This window comes from Lissotriton vulgaris, chromosome 6 (genome assembly GCF_964263255.1).
Source record: "Lissotriton vulgaris chromosome 6, aLisVul1.2, whole genome shotgun sequence".
Lineage (NCBI taxonomy): Eukaryota > Metazoa > Chordata > Amphibia > Caudata > Salamandridae > Lissotriton > Lissotriton vulgaris.
In genome coordinates this window covers 1,731,910,320-1,731,933,798 of record NC_141694.1, presented here as the reverse complement: position 1 = coordinate 1,731,933,798, position 23,479 = coordinate 1,731,910,320, and the positions used below count along the sequence as shown (strand labels likewise).

At 43.2% G+C, this 23,479-nt stretch overlaps 1 protein-coding gene across 1 annotated transcript in view; it reads left to right on the top strand.

Moving 5' to 3' along the window:
• NVL (nuclear VCP like) overlaps positions 1 to 23,479 on the top strand; it is a 459,565-nt gene that overhangs the window by 279,628 nt on the left and 156,458 nt on the right. Inside the window, exons 19-21 of the mRNA XM_086927967.1 lie at positions 3,588 to 3,694; positions 5,597 to 5,673; positions 18,624 to 18,712. Coding sequence (XP_086784093.1) covers positions 3,588 to 3,694; positions 5,597 to 5,673; positions 18,624 to 18,712 — 273 coding nt within the window. The remainder of the gene's footprint in view (positions 1 to 3,587; positions 3,695 to 5,596; positions 5,674 to 18,623; positions 18,713 to 23,479) is intronic.

Here is a 23,479-nt window from a genome sequence, read left to right as displayed (position 1 = left end):
CAGAGACTCTTTCTGTCTTTTGTGGGACTCTAGACTCCTGTACGCCTTTCCGCTGATACCACTCCTGCCCTGAGTTTGCAAGATGATCAGGAACGACTAGGCCCAAGTCATCTTAGTGTCTATCGATTGGGCACTGAGGTTCTGGTATCCAGAACTCCTGAACATGAGCTTCTGTCCGGTCAGGCTGTCTTTCCAGGAGGAACTCCTGTCGCAGCAACAGGGCAAGGTTCTGCACTCAAACCTGTAACACTCCATCTTCATGCATGAAGATTGCCAGACTGTTGAGGGTTTGCGATCTCACTCCTGAAGTTTGGGATGTAATCTTGACAGCCAGGGGTCCCTCTCCTAAATCTGTCTACACCGGCCATTGGGAAATATTTGTGGCACCATGTGACCCCCTTTATGCACCTTTGGCTGAGGTTTTGTTGTTTGTTCTTTCTTTAGCCTGGCAAGGCCTTGCTCTGGGCATTGGTTATTTATTCGCCATCTTGGCTTTCTAGCAGCTGTCAATTCAACCCTCCCTTTTGAGTCACCCTTTGTGACTCTGTTTTTGATAGGTTGGCAACATTTGTTCCTACCTATTCCTTTTATTATGCCCCAATGAGACTTCAATTAGGTCCTTACTCTTCTTATGTATTCTCCCTTCGAGTCCCTGTTTACCTTCCCTCTGTGGATTTTGGCTTTGAAAACCGAATTCCTCATGACCATTACATCTTCCAGGATGGTCAATGAACTTCAGATTGTCGGTCCAGCCGCCACACACCAACTTCTCCCCTGTTAAGCTGCTTCTTCAGGCATGTGCCTCTTTCCTTCCGAAGGTGGTCACCCTTTTTCACATTGGCCAGAGTGGTACTTTGCCGGCTTTCTACGCTCCACCTCATCAAGTCCAAGGAGGACGAGAGACTCCATTGTTTGGACCCCAAAAGAGCTTGTCATTCTATATTGATCACACCAAAGACCATTGGGTAGACAATCGGCTCTTTGTTAGGTTCATCGGAGCAAAGAAGAGCAAGGCTGTGCAGAAGCAGACCATTTCCTGATGGATTGTACTCTGGATAAAACTCTGCTAGGTACGGGCTGAGAAACAACCCCCTGAGGGCTTGCGGGCTCACTCGACCATGGCCAAACCCGCTCAGGATACCTGTTGTGAATATCAAACTCAGAAATGTGCAAATAGCCACTGCTTCTACCCTCCAGAGCTGGTGTCCATTTCAGAAATACATAGGTTTCCTTGATACCCATTTTTCACTCTTTTTGTTTTGCGATATGACTTGTTCTATAGTTGGTACACAATGAAAAACTATTGTAAGGTGCAGCTCGGTTGTTGGCTCTGGGTACCCCAGGTTCTTGGAAAACCTACAAACTCTATATATCCCCATTTCCTGAAGGGTGATCGTATTAGTATATTTGTTTTGTAAATCTGCCATTGTGGCAAGAAGTTACAAATGAAAACATTGTCACAAATGGACGTTTTTATGTACTCATTTTCAAAACTTTAAAATTCTACGGTTAGTTTATTTAGGAAACTTTTGAGGGATCTACACAAATGACCCCATGCTGAATTTTGTCTACTTTTCAAAAATCTATAGCTTTTTGGAATCACCCATGAGCTTCACAGCAGTTTCCAGGAAGTAGATTAAAAGCACAACATTTAGGAAAAATCGGCTACCTTTTTGAAAAATTGTCAAACTGTGGTACAAAAAAAATGTTTTTTTGATTCAGCCCTGCATATTTCTGAAAGCTCGGAGGATGGTGACTTTAGCACAGCAAAGCTTTTGTTGGTGCCATTTTTAGAGAAAACGTACACTTTTTTTTGCAGAGCTCTTTTTTCCTGTTTTCCCCCAAGCCCCTAAATGTAGCTATATTTTGACTATTTTCTCAGTGTCCTTCAGGGAAATTCACAAATCCTGGGTACCTTTAGATCCCCTGGTTGTAGGGGGGGCTGAGGAGAACGCACATTTGGCATGGATACCTTATGTAGGAAAAGGGTTATGGAGGCCTAAGAGCGAACTACATCAAATAGCCAAAAAAGGGCTTAGCATTCTAGAGGAAAAAAGCCTAACACCGACATGTTAATGAACTACTGTACTTATTTATATAGTTCTGTTTTTTTTTTAATTGTATGTGTACCTCCAGTATGCAAATAAAGATTGATTTGATTGATTGACTCAATACCTTACTAAAGTCGAAAATCTATACCTTATACTCTCAGCTCACCACACAATAAATCACTGTCATAACAATTAAAATGTTATCTAGTTTTGCCTCTGAGGCTGAAGTTGGAAAAGTGCAAAATAAGTTTGACTTCCTTTCTTCTAGGAATGTAACCTCTGGCAAATCCCCCAGTCACTGATGAGTCACTTAAATATTTGTCTGTTGTCCTTGGTAATTTAGCCTGCAGGGCTGGAACACACATGGCACACTGGACTGTTTTAATGCTAAGTGTCAAAGTCTGCCAGTAGACTCTGGTAGGAAGCTGTTTCCGCTCAATCTCTGCCTCCTTCAGTCGAAGTGAAAAGAGAGCAAGGGAGGTTTTGGTCTTTGCACTCAGGATTGGTTTCATGGGGTCTACCCTTCTAGCGGCTCCCCTTGATAGACCTGGAAATGGGGTGATGTCAAAATGAAGCTCAGATACATCCCCTTTCTCCTGGAGTCTTTGATTAAGACCTAGAGCTAGTTTAGCTTTTAGTGTGTGCTACATAATGTTTCTCAATTGCTCATTGAAGTGCTGGACTTGCTGGTCTGGTGGGATGTAGGTGAGCCTGGAGTAGGCAATGATGTCAACGCTCCTTGTTCGCCTGCCAACTTAAAACTTTTAATCAGATTGAAAAGCAAAGTAGGTGCTGCCTCATCATTCAGACAAGGAGACATTATGGGGAAAGTAAGGCGGCAGGAGCATGATGTTCTAGTCTGACATTCTAAAATGACATTGGACATCCCAGATGAAATCAAGGCAGGGAACCCTTTCCAGTCAAATGTAAATACAAATAGAAGAAACAAGAAGAAACCCATGTCCTTTTGCTCCTATCTGATAATCAAATTGAATACATATAAATATTTAGTTGGTGTCTTGATGCATTCTTGACTATACATGGATAGGGCCTTCCAACCCAGAAACTTGCTTTAAACGTGCATAAAGTCCAGCTGGCCTGTACAATTATAACCATGCACCCAGGATTTTTAATGCCATTAATAATTCACATTTACTTAATCCTTAATGTACCAATAATTAAACATGAGACTTTGGCCAAAGCCAAGTGCCTATTTGGCTCATCTCCTGATATGAGTGTTTCCTAAATGAACCGTTTATATGAATGATTTGGGTGTTTGTCTGTGTGAATACAACATCGACTGCCAAACACTGGTCTAAATAAAAGATGATTGTGAGGCACTTCCACGTCCTTTTCCTATGGTCACTGCTGTTAGGTAATTTTAGGAAATAGTTTGATTGAAATTGTTAAATGAATGCAAATCCTTCAACATTCATTCATCCATCTATCATTTTGTCTTATCACAGTGTTGTCTTTCTTGAAATATTTTTGGCTTAATTTCTAATTTGTGACTTCTGCTTTTGTCTTTGCCGTTAGATATAATTGACCCAGCAATCTTGCGTCCAGGTAGACTGGATAAAACTCTGTACGTGGGATTGCCGCCTTCCATGGATCGCTATGCCATTCTGAAGACCATCACAAAAGTGGGTACAGTTGAACTGTTTTATATTTTTGCTGTACCAGCGCTTCTTGAGTCCCTGAAGGTCGCCTGCTGTTAGTTGGGCACATGGGATGGAGCACCACATGCACATGGCAGGTGCTTGGGAGAGATTAGCACCTTGTGAACCTCTACTAAATGCCTCTCTTTATTCTCCAACAGTGGACTCAGAACCCTTCTCTTTTCTGCACGAAATACTTCCCTAGCTCCGATGAGTCTGTTGAGTTTTTATGTCAGGCAGTCTCCCCTGCCCATCTCTTTTGCCCCTGCCAGAAGTGCCAAGACCTGAAGCTGTGTCTTAACAGCTCTCAAACAAGAAGTCCTTCATCTGCTCACATGATCCTCAGTGGATAGGACTTCACAGAACATTGATGGCATAACATTTGGCACATTAGTAGCCATCCACAACATTTTGTTGTTTTTTTCCCCTCTCTGGCTGTGAGCGAATGGGTGTTCAGCTCTGCCCTCAGGGCCATGTTGGATTCATCCTTCATCCGTCATATGCAGGAGTCCTCGATAGCGCTCTTGTTCTTTTACATGTTGGAAACACTGTACCTAGTTACATAATCAGTATACAAGACAGTTGTTCGACACATTTGGAGGTGATGTAGTCAGCGACTGGTGAGTGCTTGTCTAACACGGATAGGCTTTTCCATTGAGTATATTAGATTTACATTTTATTTTTGTTTCTAGCTGAAGGATTATGTGGATGAGTGACAGAAGGGGGTCAGTGCTACTGTGAAAATACAGTTCAAAAAGGCAAATATATAAAGCACTCCCAAATGCAAAAGTTATGTGTTTACCTGTGGTTATCCCTCGAGCGAGTCCAGTGTAGGGTCTGGAGACTGAAAGCCTTCTATCTGGATGTGTCTCACCCAGCACCCTTTTAACCATAACCTCATAAAAGGTGCCCAGAACACCGATGCAAACCAGAGCGCTTTGTGGCCTCTCCAGGAGTACGAAGCACTGTATGAATGTAAACACTTACAGTACAAGACCCCCCAAGCAAGTACCTCACACCTAGTGGTCTCGAACACTAGGTGTGAAATTCTAAGTCTTGTAATATCGGCACTACATGTTTTGAATGTCATTTTTCAAACAATTACTTTTTGTCAAGTGTATACGATATTCGTCACAAATAAAAAGATTTTGTATAGTTTAACAAAATTAAAGAACAGGAATACATTCTTTTTTATGTTGTTAATAGAAGATTTCTGGAGGACTCTAACCCTGGCATTTGTAGGCGATGCAGGGTCTTTGGTGATTTCTGCACTCAGTTGTTGTAAAGTGTTGTAAAGTGCGCTTGGTGTGAAGCTGTAATATTATTTGGTGTCACAAATGAAAAAGACCCCCTAGGCCAGTGGAAGGTAGTCTACTTTCAGAGCGGAATGGAAAAAGAAGTATTTAAACTGAGATCTGTTCTGGACAGGTTGGACTCCAAAACTCCAAAAAGTAGATCAGAGCACATTTGGAAGGATGTATGTTAAGGGAAGGGTTACAATGAGAAAGGGGGCTTTATTTTCCATAGAGTGAAGAATGGTGCACACACCATTGAAATAAATCCCTGAGTCACTTCAGTTGTGAGCAGCTAAAGCAGAACCACATCTCTTACTCTTATTGATGAATGCAAAGCCCTGTTGAAATGGATTAGTATGTGGCATACTAATTGTACTAGTGTTCCTCAACAAAGAAGCAGCACAGGAAAGAAATATAATCAAAAACATAGCCTCTTTTATTGCCTTTTTGTTTTTAAATGCACCCAAGGCCTACATTAGATCCTTCGATGTGATTGATTTTAGATGCTTGTTGTTCATAAAATGCTTTATACTTCATACAGTGCCATTGTGTTGTTTGTATTTTCTGAGAAGTTTTTTCCTTCTCTTGGTAGGGTGGCACACGACCCCCTCTGGAACCTGATGTAAGTCTGGAAGAGATTGCTCAGGACACACGCTGTGATTGCTATACGTGAGTATGCCTTTTGGCTTCTGAATTTGTTTTCCTAATGTCTCTCACCTTACAGGGTTTAAGGTAGCCAACTTGTGCTTTGGAGCATCACATTACACTTTAGTGGTGTTTGGCTTCAACCTATTGCTTACTGCTTAGAGCCTGATAACAGGATTCATTATTTTAAGTAACGATTTTGTAACAATGTATGTTGCCAGCATGTCAATCAAAAGTTGTATAACATATTTTTGAGTCTTAATGCTTAATCTATATAGGCTCATTTTTTACTCTTAATTCTATGTTGTTATGGAAATTAAGTTTTTTACGGTTTAATCACTTCACATCTAAATTACTTAACCTGCTTTCTTCTGGCTCCCTTCTTGGTTTCGTTGTGGATTCACACTTATGTTCATAAGGAATTGATTACTGACATACACTGTGGCTAGATTCGGTTATATCTTCATTTGGAATGGTTGGGGTGACAACAATGGGTGGCGAAATGGCCAACACATTTCCTATTTATAGTTGGATTGTCAATATTTTCCGAAGGACATGTTTGAGATTGCCCAGCCTAAAGAATATGATCTGGAGAGATGCTTGTGCACTGCCACTTCAATTTATTCTTGTGTCTCAAATTTTAGCCACGTCTTCCAAAATGACGTTGCCTCTACCAAGGATTAATGGGGCTGTTTCTAGGCTTGTCTAAATCCCTAATTCGCAAGTGGATCTTTCAGCTTCCATGAGGCTTTCACCTTTTAGCCTGCTGATAAAATTATGGCAGACACAGATTCCTCCTTTCAAGATCCAGTCACCATTCCCATTTTTGTCTAAAGCAACAGTAATATGGTCCAGAGTAGGGCACTCATATTCATCTAGTAATAATATAGTCTTCATCTTCATCTAAAAACCTAGATTTCTATTAACAGCAGCTGTTGAATTATAAGTGCTAAAAATTTGTCAGGGAATCCTTTTCTTTATATATTTACCTGGTGAAGCCAGTCCTCTTCTTCTTCCCTAATCGACTATTCACCAGATTGTGCCATGTCATGCCCTAGACTATCAATTAGCAATATTTCTGTCCCAGATAATCTGTACCGCCCTTCACATCCCCTCTTAAGTACAGAAGGTACTAATTGAATGAAGGAAAGATTAACAAAGTAGTAATAGTTCTAAAATGAATGATTTAATGAAATTGTTAATTAAATTTTTTAGTCTAGAGGCATAATTACTAAGTAATTGAATTGATGAAGAATCTTGATTGCAGTGAAGTGGTGTGAATAATTCATCCTTCCTCCTTTTTTATCTGTTGAAGAAAAGGAATCATCATGAGTTATTTCAGGTTACTACATTCCCTTGAAAGTTTACATCAATCTTACATTTAAAAAAAGAACTGATTGTACCTCTTATGGTCCTTCACTGCTTTCTTCTCAGCAGAAATCTTCACATTATGAACCAACACTGTTCGATAAGTGTATTTTGCTTATGTTTGGGAGGGCCTTCTGCATTTCCATCTCTGTGACTAGCTGAGCATTTGTCAGAAACCCTTGACAACTCCGAGAACCACTTTTCTTTCATATTAAATGCTAACCTACTATGTTCAGCTTATAGTCCTACATATTTTCCTATCTAGATCTGCACCTCACCTATGATAAAGGCTTTATTCCTAAAAAGGGAAATTTGGATTTGCATTCGCCCCATTTTTGTTGTATAGCAAGCTTTACTCACTGCTATCCCCATCGTCACTGTTATGGCCTTTTGTTGCTGTTGAATGTCTCCGTATTCAGATTAGTGTCTGCTGGACGTGGTTTCAAAGTGGCAGGATGTGTTGCCTTGCAGACTTCCACCAAACCTATAGAAGGGAAATACCTGTTTCGTGTGTGTGGTAATACATGCTGTATACCTGCCCTATTACACCACCCACAAGAACAGCACTCTGATCACACAACCAACACTGTCCAAACATGTCTTTGTCCAACTGCTTGGGCACCCAACATCAGACAACTCCTCTAGCTGCCTACTACACATACACATCTTGCAGGAAATGTTTACACTTAGTTATCGAAAAAATAAGTAATCAGCCTAGTAGAGCCCTATAGCCTCATCCTTCCAACGCTTAACTCACTAAGGGCCCTATTTTGAGTCAGGGGAGATATCCTTCTGCCTGATCACAAGTGCCCATGTCTTCCTGCACCTAGATTCACCGGAAGCAGAAACACCGGGCCTGTTTCTACCGGCTGGAAAATACAGCCCTAAAATGACATGTAGATTAGGCAGAAGTTGCTGGCACAAGCACAGCCTGCCCCTTGTACAGATGTTATAGAGAATTGCGTCTATTTGTACCTAGTTGATCGCCTTCCAGTATGAAAAGCTAATAGCATAAAGACGCACTTCCTTGGGCAACTGAGACCGAACATATAACTATGCACATGTAAACACTACTGGTAATGTGTTTTATATTTATATTACTCAGTTGCGTTCGCCACTGGGTAGTTATAGTTAGGTCAGGGTTTCCATACAATATGTTTTTTTTGTTTTGCATATAACTTTGGCACTGTTTGACGAATCTTCACCAAACATTCCAAAAAAGTTCTCTGTAGTGCTTAGTTTGTGCATGGAAAGTTTTGGGGTGATCCGTCAAGTGGGAACCAAGAAAGGTGGGGCAAAACACAAATTCCCATGCATTTTCCTTAGACTGCTAAACGGATGACACCAAATATGGCAGGAGGTTAGATCTTGGTCCACAAAGTCATGCGATTTGGTGTAAATCCGATCAGTAGTTCTTGAGAAATGTAGGTTAAAGTATTGCCATCTGAACAGTTGGATCCTCAAGAGTCTCTCGAGAGTCTCAAAGGAGCTCCAATTTCAAAATAAAGCGTTCTCATTGACCCGGGGAGCTTCCCCCTCCCAGAGGCCTGGGTGAACACTTATCTTGGGGCCCAATACATTTAATAATGGGAAGGAGGTGCTCGACCTTGCTCCCCAAGCTGTGTTCAACCCCGGAGACGACCCCATCCCCCGGGGCCCAATTTATATATTAAGGAGAGGGGGCACATGACTCCCTTCCCTGAGCTGTGTTTGGCCCTGGGGACCCTAACCAGTGGGGTTCTCCGGCCTCCCCTCCCTAATCCTTTGAATGGTCTGGGGACCTCATCCCTTATATTAGCTAGGACTGTCATGGTTTTTCTTCTATCAATTACACACTTGATGCAGATCACGTTATCTTCAAGATTTCACAGAAAATTACAAGCATCCAGGTAATAAAAAAGTTTCTTTGATAGAAAAAAGGGTGCAACAAACAATTCCTAACATCTTTGTAAAACCCACAAAACAACATCTGATGGATGGTTGATTGTGTTGTCATCTGATCGCAGGGACCTTTGGGTAGATTTCTTGTCCATGCATCTCTTTTTGGGAAAACAACAAGGTGAGTTAATAAGCCCGCCGTAGTCTTGTGAGATAAAATCTCTGTTGGGTATTCATTACCTTTACCAAATACCCTTGTATACCCTGATGAACTGGGCCCAGCATATATGTAGATACGGTTGGTTTTTGGCCTTGACTAGACTCTTTTATAGCCCTTCTGTTCTTAATAAAGATAATGTTCAACTCCTTTTTACTGTAATGTCAAATATTAACTGGGTTTGTTACAGTAATATCTTCATATAATTCTTGTAGCACCTGCTCACATACGTTAGCCATAACATCTTATTGTGGTGTTCCAATGTAAGGCAGTCATATATTACATCTTTAAAAAATGTTGTCCCTGACTTGCTCCAGATGTTATACCAGCAAGTTATTGTATTCTGGGAAATTGTGTGTTCTGAATATGTCATATCTAATTCTCGGTGGGTAATAAATGATGGTAGAGATTGAGGGATGGCCAAAAACCTAGATAGGAACTGAGTCTCTTGGGTTTTAAGAGTCAAAATCTCAGCCATGCCCTACACAGCAACCCCTTATGTAGCGGTGGGGCTACATTTACTCCGGTATAGCTGGGTTAATTCCCTTATAGTTTTATTGCTGATCTTACTTGAGAATCTGAACAGGGCCTCTATTGATCTAGCTGTTTTCAACTTTTTGCTTCGAATATGGGGGCCCCAAGAACCGAGATGTGAGAAGAGTATACCCAAGTATGAAAAGCTTTGCGCCTAATCCAATTGGTGTCCGTTCACAAAATTTGATATATTTTTCCTTGGTGAAGGTTTTGTTCAAATTAAGCTCCAGGACCCTTTCTCCATATATGGGCAAATCTCATGATCAGTAGTTGTAGACCAATCGCAGTTCTGGAAATCAGAACTGCAATTATTGGCATTTGGAATGGTGACCTGCATGAAGTGTTGCTGTTCCTAGAAGACAGAGGGTTCATGGCTTCGGTGGATTTCCAGGATGCCTTCTGTCATACATCCATTCACCCTCAACGTTGTAAGTACCTAAGGCTCAAGGTAGTCAGGTGTTACCCTGAATTCGAAGTTTAGCTCTTTGGTCTCAAGGCAGCACTGCAGTGTATGATGCCAGTGGCAGCATTCCGGCGTTGCCAAGATTGTCATATGTTCCTATATCTGGGAGACTAGCTGTTAAAGCAAAACACTTTTCACATGGCAAAGACGAGCACAAAAGCATATATGACCCCAAATTCACCAAGTTGGGCCTGTTTTAAACACAGTCGCATTTTAATCACATCCAGTGACATATATCCAATTTGCTGCCGCTATACTGAACGCTAGAGTAGGCAAGGCTTTTACATTAGAAGAGAGAATTTCACATCTTCAGACCTATACTCGGCAGATCCAATAACTCAACATTGGTTCGTCTCTTAAAGTTCTTGCTGTTCATTGTGTCTTTGTGCGTTCCGCTGATCCCTTTTGCAGACTACTTATGAACTTATTACAGGTAGATCCAGATTTCCAGTCTCTCCAGGTTACTGGCACCTTTGGTGATCATATCTAAGTTGTATCCAAAATCCAACTGGTTTTTACATGTTTGTTGGAGTGTGAAACTCTCACACAAGCATTGGCTGTTCAGCCTCTGTCAGCTTACTTCGTCCTGTCCACAGATACATTGATGGAGGAGTGAGTGCTCTGTTTTAGGAGTTGGGTGTAGGAGGTCACTGGACTATAAATTAGAAGGACCTTCACATAAATGTTGTGAAGGTTAGGGCATTAGAAAAGTGATTACAATTGTTCCTTCCAAGATTAGAAAATTCACTATTACTAGCAAGTACAGATAATATCACAGCAATGTTTTGCATCAAGCAAGCAGGATGGTACAAAGTTCCAGCAATTCTCCGAAGGAGCACAACTCCTGTGGAACTGAGCTTTTCAACATGGAGTCTCACTGAAAGCAGAACACCTCCCAGGAGTCGTCTCTGCATATGAAGGTTCGAGGCATGTGGGCTGCTGAATTCATATCTGTGCATAGATCGCCGCCTAGTGTTGGGTCCGGATGATTGCACATTGTTGTCCTGGAAGAGTCTTCGAAGTATCACGAGATAGGTGGCTCCTCCCCTGGACTACAGTGCGCATGGGCATCGACTCCATCCCCAGATTGTTTTTTTCCGCCATTGGGTTCGGATGTCTTTGGTTCCCTCTTGTCGGAATCGATAGAAAAACTTTCCTTGAGACCAAAAGGTCTTTAGTCTTACGTCGGTATTGTCTTGCGTTCAGCTTACCAACTTTACTTTGGCTCCGAGCCGAGCTCTGTACTTCCGCGTGCTTTCGGCACGGAAGGCCTCGTCGACGCTCCAGACTCATCGACCATCCATCATGGACCGAATTCCATTCAAAAGATGTCCGGTCTGTAACTCGAAGTACCCACACATTGACGTCCACCCGGTGTGCAACCAGTGTCTTTCGCCGGACCACGATGAGGCCAAGTGTATGGCCTGTTCGCGATTCAGGTCCAAGAAGACACTCAAGCTCCGTCGAGCTGCACGCCTGGAGGCCCAGCAATCTGCACCGGCTCCTACGGACATTTTCGATGCTGAGGAGGTCGAGGATGAAGATATCCAGGACGTCTCAGAATCAAACCCCGCGTCGGACGTCGAAGAAGACTACGACGCTGAGGCCGAAGCTTTCGAAAGCGAAGAAGTCGTCGAGGAGGTAGGAGACGACAACGGGGCCCTCGGGGCCATGGAGGATAGCTCAGACGAGGAGCTTCCTCAGACTAACTCTGGGGTCGTGCCAATCTATAAGGCCCAGGTCGAGGGATCGCCTTCGGGCCTTACCCAAGACCTTGATATGAGTTCCTCGGCCCCGCCTTCGGGCCCGGCCACGGACATTGTTACCGAGTCACTCCCGGTGAAAACGAAACCGAAAGTGAAATCTACGGTCTCGAAGCCAGATACTGCGCAGGTGCAGATATCGAAACCGAAAGTGCGCATCGCATTGGTCGGATCGAAGTCTTCGAAGGCCTCGGCGCCGAAGAAACCTAAGATGGCCGTCGAGCCGAAGGGCCAAGACAAGGTTGCCGAGCCTATGGCTACCGCGTCGAAGACTAAGGTGAAGGTGTTCGACACGGGCGCATCAGCGCCGAAGACGATCGACGCCGGCAAGGGTCGGGTCGAGCACAAGAAGGCTGTCAACGACCCCAAGAAGTCTCTCGGCGACCCGAAGAAGCGGCCCAATGACCCGAAGGTCCTCTCTGCCCCGCTTCCACACGACAAGGCCAAGGGTGCTGCGCCACGTGAATCGACTCCGAAAGTGACCTTGAAGGACTCCACTCCAAAACCGTCCTCGAAGGACTCCGTTGAACCGGCACGTCCATCTGCCGCGTTCACGAAAAAGGTCGCGGAGTCCCTGCAGCGCATTAGGGACAGCGCCGCGGCAGTCGAGCCGAAGGACCCTCCGCCTGCCAAGCCTCTGGAAAAGCCGGCTAAGGCGTCCACGCCGATCCTCTTTACCTTGCCGCCTAAGACGACGCCGAAGGCTTTCGCTGCTAGGCCGGGGGCCGGCGTGCCCGAGAAGGTCTCTTCGGCGCCAAAGGCGTCGTTGGTGGTCCACGGCCCGCGGCCTCGACAACACTCGGAGGAGGAGCGTCAGGAACATTTCATCGACGCCGAAACGGGCAGGCTTTCCCTTCTGAAGAGGAAAATCGCCCCAGAACCCCAATTGGAGTCTTACAAAATCCCCCTAAAGAAGAAAATGGACTCTGCTGGTACTCCAGCCTTGGTGGAGCCCCTTTCACCACAAGCTCATGAGATCTTGCCCACTTACTCCGATGTGGACGCTGGTGAGGGCGATGAGGAGGATGAATATAGCTATCCGGTCTACACAGACCCGGAGGATACAACTGAGCCCTGGTCAGCCGGTGGTGACCCTGGGGATCCACAATCGGGACAAGACCCTCAGCTCTTCTCTGCTAAAACTTCACCTACTGAAGACTCTGCTGCTTTCAATGCCCTCATTGAACGGGCCGCTGCCAATCACAATGTCCAGCTGCATGCTGACCCTGTGGATGTGGATTTCCTCTTTGACACCTTTTCTGTGTCTGAAAAGACTGTGAAAACTCTGCCAATGCTGAAAGGTGTTTTGAAGCATGCTGCTGAGGTCTTCAAAGAACCTACCAGGGCGAGAGTCATCAACCCAAGGATTGACAAAAAATACAAAGCGGCGCCTACTGATCCAACTTACATTAAAGGACAGTTGCCTCTGGACTCCCTGGTCGTCTCGAATGCCCGGAAGAGGGCCAATTCCCAGACTACGGGTGATGCTCCTCCCCCAGACCAAGAATCCAAGGTCTTTGAGGCTTCAGGCAAGAGGGTAGCAGCACAGGCAGCCAACATATGGCGCATCTCAAACACACAAGCGCTGCTGGCGCATTATGACAGGGCGCACTACGATACACTATAGACCCTTTTGCAACACCTGCCTGATCAATACAAGGAAGGGGCTGAGATGCTAATCCAGGAGGGGAAGCTGATCTCCAACGCTTCCATTAAGTGCGCTCTGGACGCAGCTGACACCGCTGCGCGAGCCATTAACACCAGTGTTATGCTTCGGAGACATGCCTGGCTGAGAATCTCTGGTTTCAAGCCAGACATCCAAACCACCATCTTGAACCAAACGGTCAACCCAGATCACCTGTTTGGCCCGGAGGTTGACACCACCCTAGAGAAAATGAAGAAGGACACTGACACTGCAAAATCCATGGGTGCCTTGCAGTCCCAGCAGTTTCGGGGTGGGTCCTTTCGTCGCTCCAATACCAGAGGCACCTCAAGGGGTCAGCTTTCACAGTCCGCGCAGTTCTACAAGGGCAACACCCAGACTACTTATGCCAACAAGAGTCGAGGTGGATATCGCGGCAACAGCGCCAAAGGCAGAGGACGCGGCAACAACAGCTCCTGGTTCTCTACCGCCAACAAACAGTGACGCCTTGTCACTGCCCCCCGACCACACAACACCGGTCGGGGGGAGACTCCAGCAGTTTCTGCCCGTGTGGAAGTCCATCACCACAGACAGGTGGGTCAAAAAGCTTATCCAATTTGGTTATTGTCTGGAGTTAACATCCACTCCACCCAACATACCCCCAAGGCACCGTCCTATGTCGGACGAGCACTTGCACTTATTGCAGCAGGAGGTCAACCTTATGCTGCAAAAAGGGGCAATAGAGCTCGTGCCTATGCAGGAAAGAGGCACAGGAGTTTACTCCCTGTACTTCCTGATTCCAAAGAAGGACGGGTCCCTCAGGCCCATCCTGGATCTCAGGCCCCTCAACTTCTCCATCTTGTCGGAGCACTTCCATATGCTAACCCTGCAGCAAGTGCTCCCGCTGCTCCAGCAGGGGGACTTTCTTGCAACTTTAGACCTAAAGGATGCGTACGTTCACATTCCACTACATCCTTCACACAGGAAATACCTCAGGTTCACCATCCAAAACCAGCACTACCAATTCAGGGTTTTGCCTTTCGGTGTCACCACGGCACCCAGGGTGTTCACAAAGTGCCTGGCGACGGTGGCGCACATCTGAGGAGACAAAACATCCACGTCTACCCCTATCTGGACCACTGGCTCATCCAAGCGAAGTCAGCCCAGCAGTGTGCCGCCCACGTGTCCCACACCATTCACCTCCTGCACGATCTGGGATTCTCACTGAATTACCCAAAATCCCACCTCCAGCCCGCCCACATACGGCAGTATCTGGGTGCGACCATAGACACTCTGGCGGCCACAGCACAGCCGAATTCAGTGAGAGTCAGCAGCATTCAATCGCTGATCCAAAAATTCAAACCTCAACACTCGCTTCCAGCAAGAGTGTTCATGCAGTTGATAGGCATGATGGCCTCCTGCATCTCCATTGTCCCGCACGCGAGACTACATATGCGTCCGCTTCAGGAGTGCTTAGCACGTCAGTGGACTCAGGCTCACAACCAGTTGAAAGACCTAGTGTTGGTGAGCGGTTGGGCATACAACTCTCTGCATTGGTGGAATCCACTAAACCTTTGCAAGGGCCGACCGTTCCAGAAACCTGTGCCACAGATCATCCTGACGACGGACGCTACTCTCCAGGGATGGGGAGCGCATGTACTCCAATACACTGTGCAGGGACTATGGACGCAACAAGGGAAGATGCACATCAATGTTCTGGAACTGATGGCAATCTTCATGGCACTAAAAGCCTTCAAGGTACATCTGTGCAACAAGGTCGTGTTGATCCGGACGGACAACATGACGGCAATGTACTACATTCAAAAGCAGGGAGGAACACACTCTCCGCAGCTGTCTCATCTGGCTCAGAGCATGTGGAAGTGGGCCATTCAGAGGAACATCTTCCTCATGGCAGAGCACCTCCCGGGCAAGGACAATCAGATGGCGGACCTGCTCAGCAGGCACAGCCACCAAATGCACGAGTGGGAGATACATCCATCAGTTCTCCAACCGTACTTCCGAAGGTGGGGTCATCCAGAGATCGACCTCTTCGCCACAAGGGAGAACGCAAAATGCCAAAGCTTCGCCGCCAGGTTCCCACACCCACAGTCGCAAGGCAATGCGATATGGATGAACTGGTCAGGCAAATTTGCGTACGCTTTTCCCCCAGCACCTCTGATACCGCTGGTGGCACGCAAGCTCAGGCAGCACTCGATGACTCTCATCCTGGTTGCTCCAACGTGGGCTCGCCAACCATGGTACACCACGTTTCTAGAACTGTCCGTGGTACCGCATCAGAGGCTACATCTCACACCCAGCCTTCTGACGCAGAGCCATGGCGACATTCAGCACCCAGATCCGCAACAGCTCAACCTGGCGATCTGGCTCCTGAAGTCCTAGAGTTTGGCTACCTGCGCTTACCTTCCGACTGTATGGACATCATTCGGGAGGCAAGAATGCCCACCACCAGAGCATGCTATGCGGCAAAATGGACGCGGTTTGTCATTTATTGTGCAGAGCACCACATTAACCAGCTGGATGCTTCTATTCAGAACATTATCTGTTACCTTTTCCATCTGTACAAGTGTAATCTGGCCTATGCTTCCATTCACATTCATCTGTCTGCAATGGCCGCTTATCTCCAAAATAGGCAGCACCTCTCCCTCTTCAGGGTACCTGCCATTAAGGCTTTTCTGGAAGGGCTCAAACGAGTCATTCCGCCACGGACTCCACCAGCTCCTGAGTGGAACCTCAATGTGGTCTTTACCAGGCTGATGGGTCCTCCCTTTGAACCACTGCATTCCTGCGAGATTCAGTTCTTGACGTGAAAAGTGGCTTTCCTCATAGCAATTACATCGCTAAGGAGGGTTAGTGAATTGCAAGCCCTCACTATCCAAGAGCCATTTATTCAAATTCATTCCAACAGGGTAGTGCTTCGCACTAACCCTAAATTTCTACCCAAGGTTGTGTCTCAATTGCACATCAACCAGACAATCGAATTACCTGTTTTCTTTCAAAATCCTGAGTCACTGGCGGAGCGGATGCTCCATACCCTTGACGTTAAACGGGCCCGAATGTATTACATCGATAGGACCAAGGATTTTAGGAAAACTAAGCAACTCTTTGTCGCCTTTGCACCACACCACAAAGGTAACCCCATTTCCAAGGCTGGTATTGCTAGGTGGATCGTTAAATGTATCCAGATCTGCTATCTAAAAGCAAAACGCACTCTTACCATTCTACCAAGAGCCCACTCCACCAGAAAGTTGGGGGCCTCTATGGCATTCCTTGGAAACATTCCTTTGGAAGACATATGTAGAGCATCCACATGGTCTACCACACACACATTTACTGAGCATTACTGTGTTGATTGGCACTCCAAACAGCAGGCAGCTGTAGGGCAGGTTGTTCTCAAAACACTTTTCAACTGCTGCAGCTGGCATGGGCGGCCGCCGGTAATGGAGGGTCTGCTATTTATTCTATCCACAGATATGAATTCAGCAGCCCACATGCCTCGAACCGAATATGTTACTTACCAGTATGCATCTGTTCTTGGCATGTAGGGCTGCTGACATTCATATCGCTCGCTCTCCTCACCGGAGCCTGTAGCAGCTGCAGTATTCACATATACTCATAGCATGGTCATCATTCACTGAGTTTCACTCCATCTTGGCCACAATGGCCCAAAAAAATCTGGGGATGGAGTCGATGCCCATGCGCACTGTAGTCCAGGGGAGGAGACACCTATCTCGTGATACTTCGAAGACTCTTCCAGGACAACAATGTGCAATCATCCGGACCCAACACTAGGCGGCGATCTATGCACAGATATGAATGTCAGCAGCCCTACATGCCAAGAACAGATGCATACTGGTAAGTAGCATATTCGTTCTCACAAGTGGAAGTTAAATTGGGACCTAGAGAACATGATCTTTAACCAGTGAGGTCATCCAGTAGTAGTCTATTTTTCTACATCATCAAAAAGGAAATGTTGCTTCTTTGCCAGTAGTGCCCAATCGCTGCATTTCATAAGGTTTCATTCTGGACACATATGACAAGTTTTGGATCAATCAATGCCTTCCGATAGAATTCATCTATAGCAAAACACCACACAGTTATGATCAAGTACAAAACCTTTGTCAGTTACTATCAAACCACCAAAAAATAATGCTTAAAATGGACAGATTGGGTGTCCAAGTGAGAGAACTGCTCAGTACACGTGAACTGGGATTGTAATGACAATGTGTATGTAAAAACATCTCGGAAAAGAGTACAAACATTGGCTTACTGACATCACATGACAACACAGTTACTGCACAGATTGGTCACGAAACGGAATACATAAATAAGGTACATTTATTACTAAAAAAATTCCTGTGAAGATAAAAAATAACGTTGTTCGGAATGATGCAGGTGTGAGAATCCTTTACAATTTAAAACAATTTCTTGATGGATGATTAGAATAAGTAAAATCGTATAACTATATTGGAATCACATTTTAACAGGATTGGAAATAGTATATACACCTATTGGATTACAGGTGAATAAAGTGAAAAAGTAATGCTTGGCTGCTTGGATTCTGTTGCTTCTTAAATTAAGTATTCTTATGTATGTTATAAAATGTTTCTTTGCTTAAGGTAGTTTTGTTTCTTAGAAAAGGAACAGATTAGAAGTACAGACTATGAAAGTCCCAAATTATCGTTCTGATACTATTGAAATAACGAAGGGGACACCTATTTGATCAATTTGGCAAAATTACAGCAACATATTTTTACTTGTTGCATCATAGTGAAGTAAAAACAAATTGCGCTAAGTACTGCTCGATGTGACCTAAAACATGTAGAGACCATTGATGTTGGAGTATAAGTGATATTACGGATCAGAGAGCAATTGATTAAATTGGTGCCATGTCTCAAACGAACAATAAACAATTTGAGTGTGAAAAGATTTTAATCTTTCTATGCTCATTTTACCTCTGTGTGTTTTCATCAATAGTTCTTTTTGTTCCACTAATTATAAAAAAAGGTATCTGCGTGTAATAAATGATAGCATTTTGTGTTTTTACGTTAGTCTATTGCTTATTTTTTTGTTCTTTTTTTTTTTTGGCAGTGGTGCAGATCTCTCTGCACTAGTACGTGAAGCTTCGATTACTGCCCTGAGGCAAGTAATGGCACGACAAAGCTCAGAGAACAGTAATGGTAAGATAGTCTCATCAGTGATTACATTTATGGGCAAGTTATTTGGGCTAAATGTAGTGCATACATTTATAGGGAATGTTATTTGACTAAATGCAGCGCACAGATGTCAGCTTGTTATTCGTTGATGTAATCTGTAAATAGAAATGTGAAATTTCATAAATTGTCATAGTACTTTATTTTATACTGACTATTCTCACTTCCTTATCATTGTACATCTTTTTTATCAATACTACACATTTTCTATAGGCAGTCGTTCTCTAACTCAGTTTTGTACATAAAGAATTTGGAAATCTTAAATTATGCAAAATAGAAGTTGTTACAATTCACAAAACTATTGTTTTAAGGTCTCAATTGAGGGAACATGTTGTTTAAAAGATTCAAGTGATGCAGACTTTAACAATGCATTATATAAGCGGAAATACAAACATCTTAATGGAATTCCTCAAACTTTATCTAGATGTTGGACACAATACCAAAATGAGTCTTAAACGCCAGACACTGTTTATGGTTTGTACGTTTCTCCAGAAAACATTCTAACAGTTTTACAAAATTGCGCATTATAAAACGAGAGGAGGGAGACAGGTATTGAGGTTTTGTTTAGCTGGATGCTTTTAATTGACTCTACTATGGAAACAACAAGGCCTCATGTATGTATGAGCAGGAATTTATATAGAACAAACCAAATTGAGAAGTAACTGAGCACTGTACGTAATGTTGCTTTTGGGAAGACAATAAAAGAGCATACATAACAAGTGGGGGGGTCTCACAATTTTTCTAGTATACAATTGCATTGTTACAATTCAACAATTCGACTTCGGAGGGCTTGAAGTGGTCCCCCGCTACACGGCGGAGGAGGGCACTGGACATCGAATGCTGTCTTATTTAAAGCGCTTTGATAACCTATTCGGTTCAAGTTACTGAAATGTGCAACGTAACTGATTCTATGTAAATTGATGTGTTAACATGTAACGAAACTTGTGCTATGTAAAGCGCTCTGATAACCTAATCGGTTCAAGTTCGCGCTATAGAAAACTCTAAAAATAAATAAAATAAATAAATATCTACAATTGTATTCTACACATTTAATTGGCTGGTCCAGAATCACATGATTTTCAGTCCGTTGCCAAGACTGATTTTTAGCCTAGGTTACCAAGTTTGCAGTATACGCACTGTATTACATCGCCATTACCCCTTGTCAATCCATCAATTCTCACTGTTGGACCATAAAGTGCATTGTTTGTGAGGTTGCTGCTTGGTTACTTAGGGAATGGGGCTAAAGTGACCATTTCCTTTTGACATTTTCAACAGGTCAAAATGTGACCAGTGTGTAGACCTATCTCTCACAGTTTATTCCAAGGATGAATGATTTGCCTACTTCATTCATTAACACAAGCCTGTCTTGTTTCATTGCCATCCTACAAAATGGCAAATAATGGAAATGTTTTAGTCAGTCTGATTCACTAGTAATTTCTCCCGGTGCTTTCCTTGTCATCCGTTTTTAAGCTCACTTTTGCCTATTCAGAGCAAACCAGCCTTGACCTCACCCAAAAAGCTTATTCTATCTAAAACTGTTGGGCCAGATCTCAGTTGAATGAGAAAACAAGCAACTGCGGACACTAAGCATATGTATTGGTCTTGCTTAGTGAGGTGCAGCTTGAGGCATTAGTACATACTGAAGTGTCCACTTCTAAGCATATTCACTTGCCACTTACAATGACTCATTCGCACAGCTCAAAAGTGGTGGATGGATTGTTTCTATTAGTCTGACCCAATGACTACTGACACGTTCTGGTCTACACATTTTTAGCTTGTCTTTGTCATTACAGTCAGTGTCCAATTACATGCAATTCAGTATTGGTCTCTTCCTAGATAGGAAGTGCAGTGTAATGGACTCAAGGTACAGCACCTCTATAAGGCCCAGTAGGCTGGAATGCATGTGGGGTTGCTTGTGTTTCCATTAAGGAAGTACTGTGTTTAGAGGAAGGTGTTAAGTTCCTGTTTTAATTACAGGAAAGTGGTTGCAGTCCATGGCATGCCAGAATCTCTTATGGCAGGTGGAGTATGTTTCCAACTTTTATATTGGTTTCTCCTGGGGATTTCTAGTCTTGTTAGAGCTTGTCAGCAGCCTATTATAGCGAGGTTGCTGGCAAGGCAGACAGATGCATGATTTGCGCGACTTTGTAGATGAGTAAGACTTAGAGATTGGTGGCCTGTGGTGGGGCCACTTTAGCTTGATAGGAGTTGGGGTGATGTTGCTGTATTTTTTTAGCCTGTCATCTGTGGACATGAAACCTTAATGGATTGGGTGTTTAGGGAATCTGTGAAGAGTCTCACTCAAGGACAGACGGAGCTAAACAGTGCTATAATGGTGGCATGCACATTGGGTTCAGTGTTGCATCGTACATACATTTGAGGCACTGTAGTTTGGGACCTATTTAATAAGTTTATTTTTAAGTTGATTTTCAGACTAAGCTGGAAACTAAGGAAATGAGTGCAATTCGGAAGGGGGGGGGGAGAAAATGTGGTTATTGGTGTTGAACCAGAGTTGTATATTGTAGTCTAGATTGCTGAGGTTGAATTTCATTTTGTATGGTCCAGTTTTATAGTACATGGTTAATATCCAATTTTGTCAGTATGGTGCATTGTTCCAGCAAGAAGGTATCTTTGGGAAACTGTAATTTTAGCTATAGCTGTGTTTAGGTTATGTAGTGATGGACACAGACTCCATGATTTTGTAGCAGGATACCATCACCATAATGGGCGACCATAGTGGTCACAGTTTTTGCATCGCATTGTCACACTGCATTAGAATAAGTTGTTAGTGAATTTTCACCTAAATACTGAAAAATGTATTGGTTGATTCAAGAATCTTGGATCAAATTTATCAAGATCTAGGAAAAGTAGAAACTGTCCATTAGGAAATTAAATCTTTTTGTCGATCTACTCTAAACTGTAATCATTTTGGAATAAATTAAGCCCTGTGTTGTTTTTGTGAAGATCACAACAAGAATAAATGTGATGGAGGCGTATTTGTTTTTTTATTATATTTAAAAATATTGTCCATGATAAGTCAGAGTGGAAGAGCAGTAATCTGGAGAAAATGTATGGAAAGCATTTTAGAATGTAAAGACATATGTACCGTAGGCACAGTGTGGCCTATTGCAACTGAGAGACTGGAAACCATTGCTTAGTTATTTATAATACCAATCAGCAGCAAAAACATCAATTTCAAAATTATACCTAAGGGATAAGTGATAGTCAACGAGCTTGATGTGAAGTTCATAATTGAGCCTCCTGCCCTAACACAGTTTTAGGAATAACATGAAACAGCGATAATACAATACACCCTGATCTGCCATTAATGAACCATGTAACCATTTTCATTTTAGCCCTCAAAGGAAGACTGTCATTCTCAAAATATTTACTGCTAACATACATTTCCAATTATTCTTCATTTATGTACCCACATACAGACCGCCTAACAATATGACAATGAGTCAATCTTGCTAAATATGACCATTCTCATATTCTAACCTACTGTTATATATATATATATATATATATATATATATATATATATATCTCCACCTCCACACTCAATCTGAAGAGGAGACGACGCAATGTGGTGCAATATAAATCCTTTATTGCCGCTTTCCAACGCGTTTCGCCTGACCCAGCAGGCTTGCTCATATATATATATATATATATATATATATATATATATATATATATATATATATATATATATATATATATATATATATATATATATATATATATATATATATATATATATATACATACATACATACATACATACATACATACATACATACATACATATATATATATATATATAATATGTGTGTGTGAACACCATGGCATTTGAAAAGCATAATGAATGTGTTTGACTTATAGACATGCGACTGGGCAAGTAACCAGAGCAAATATGGTAGGACATTTTTCTCCTACAAACCTTACCTTGTTATTCTAGGACAACTCGATTCCTACTCCGTTACATGTTCAGACTATCAATTTATCTATCTTAGATACCAAATACACATCCATCATGTATTTTACAGTTGTAAAGTAAATACAACAAGCATTTGCAATGCAATAGGTCTCGCAGTTGTTAGAGTTTGAGCCATTGGCATTGTAAATGGCACTGCCTTTTATTTATGTGTTGGTTTTTAAAACATAAATAAACGGCATTGTCAATTACAATGCCAAATGCCAATATGTTAAACTAAACTCTTGCAAATGCGAGACCTATTGCATTGCAAATGCTTGTTTATCCTGAAAGAGCAGCAAAGTACTCCTAATTACAGCAAAGGCCCCACAGAACTAACTTGATGCATTAGAACGAATATGTGTATGTGCCTGAAGAGCAGCGACCCCCCCCACTTAAGCAGCTAAAGTGTTGAGGACTGGCCCTCTGCCCACGTGGCAGGAGATTTAGGTACCAATAAAACATTGGCTAGTTGTTCATGGGCGTTTTTGTCTGCAGCTCTGCAGACAAAAAGCTTATAAATAACACTGTTAGGGGATGCCATGACAGAGAGGCCTGGGAGGTGCGCTGGCATGTACAGGGAAGGAAACATACATTACAATTTTTTTTAAATTACAAGAGAACGGGAAAACACAGAGGGGGTGAACAAATACATAAAAGTAAGTGAGGGAGATAGATAAAAAAGAAAGGGTGAGGCAAAAGAAGGATAGGTAAGAACAACAAGTACTTTCATGTCATGCATGATGACAACCGATGAG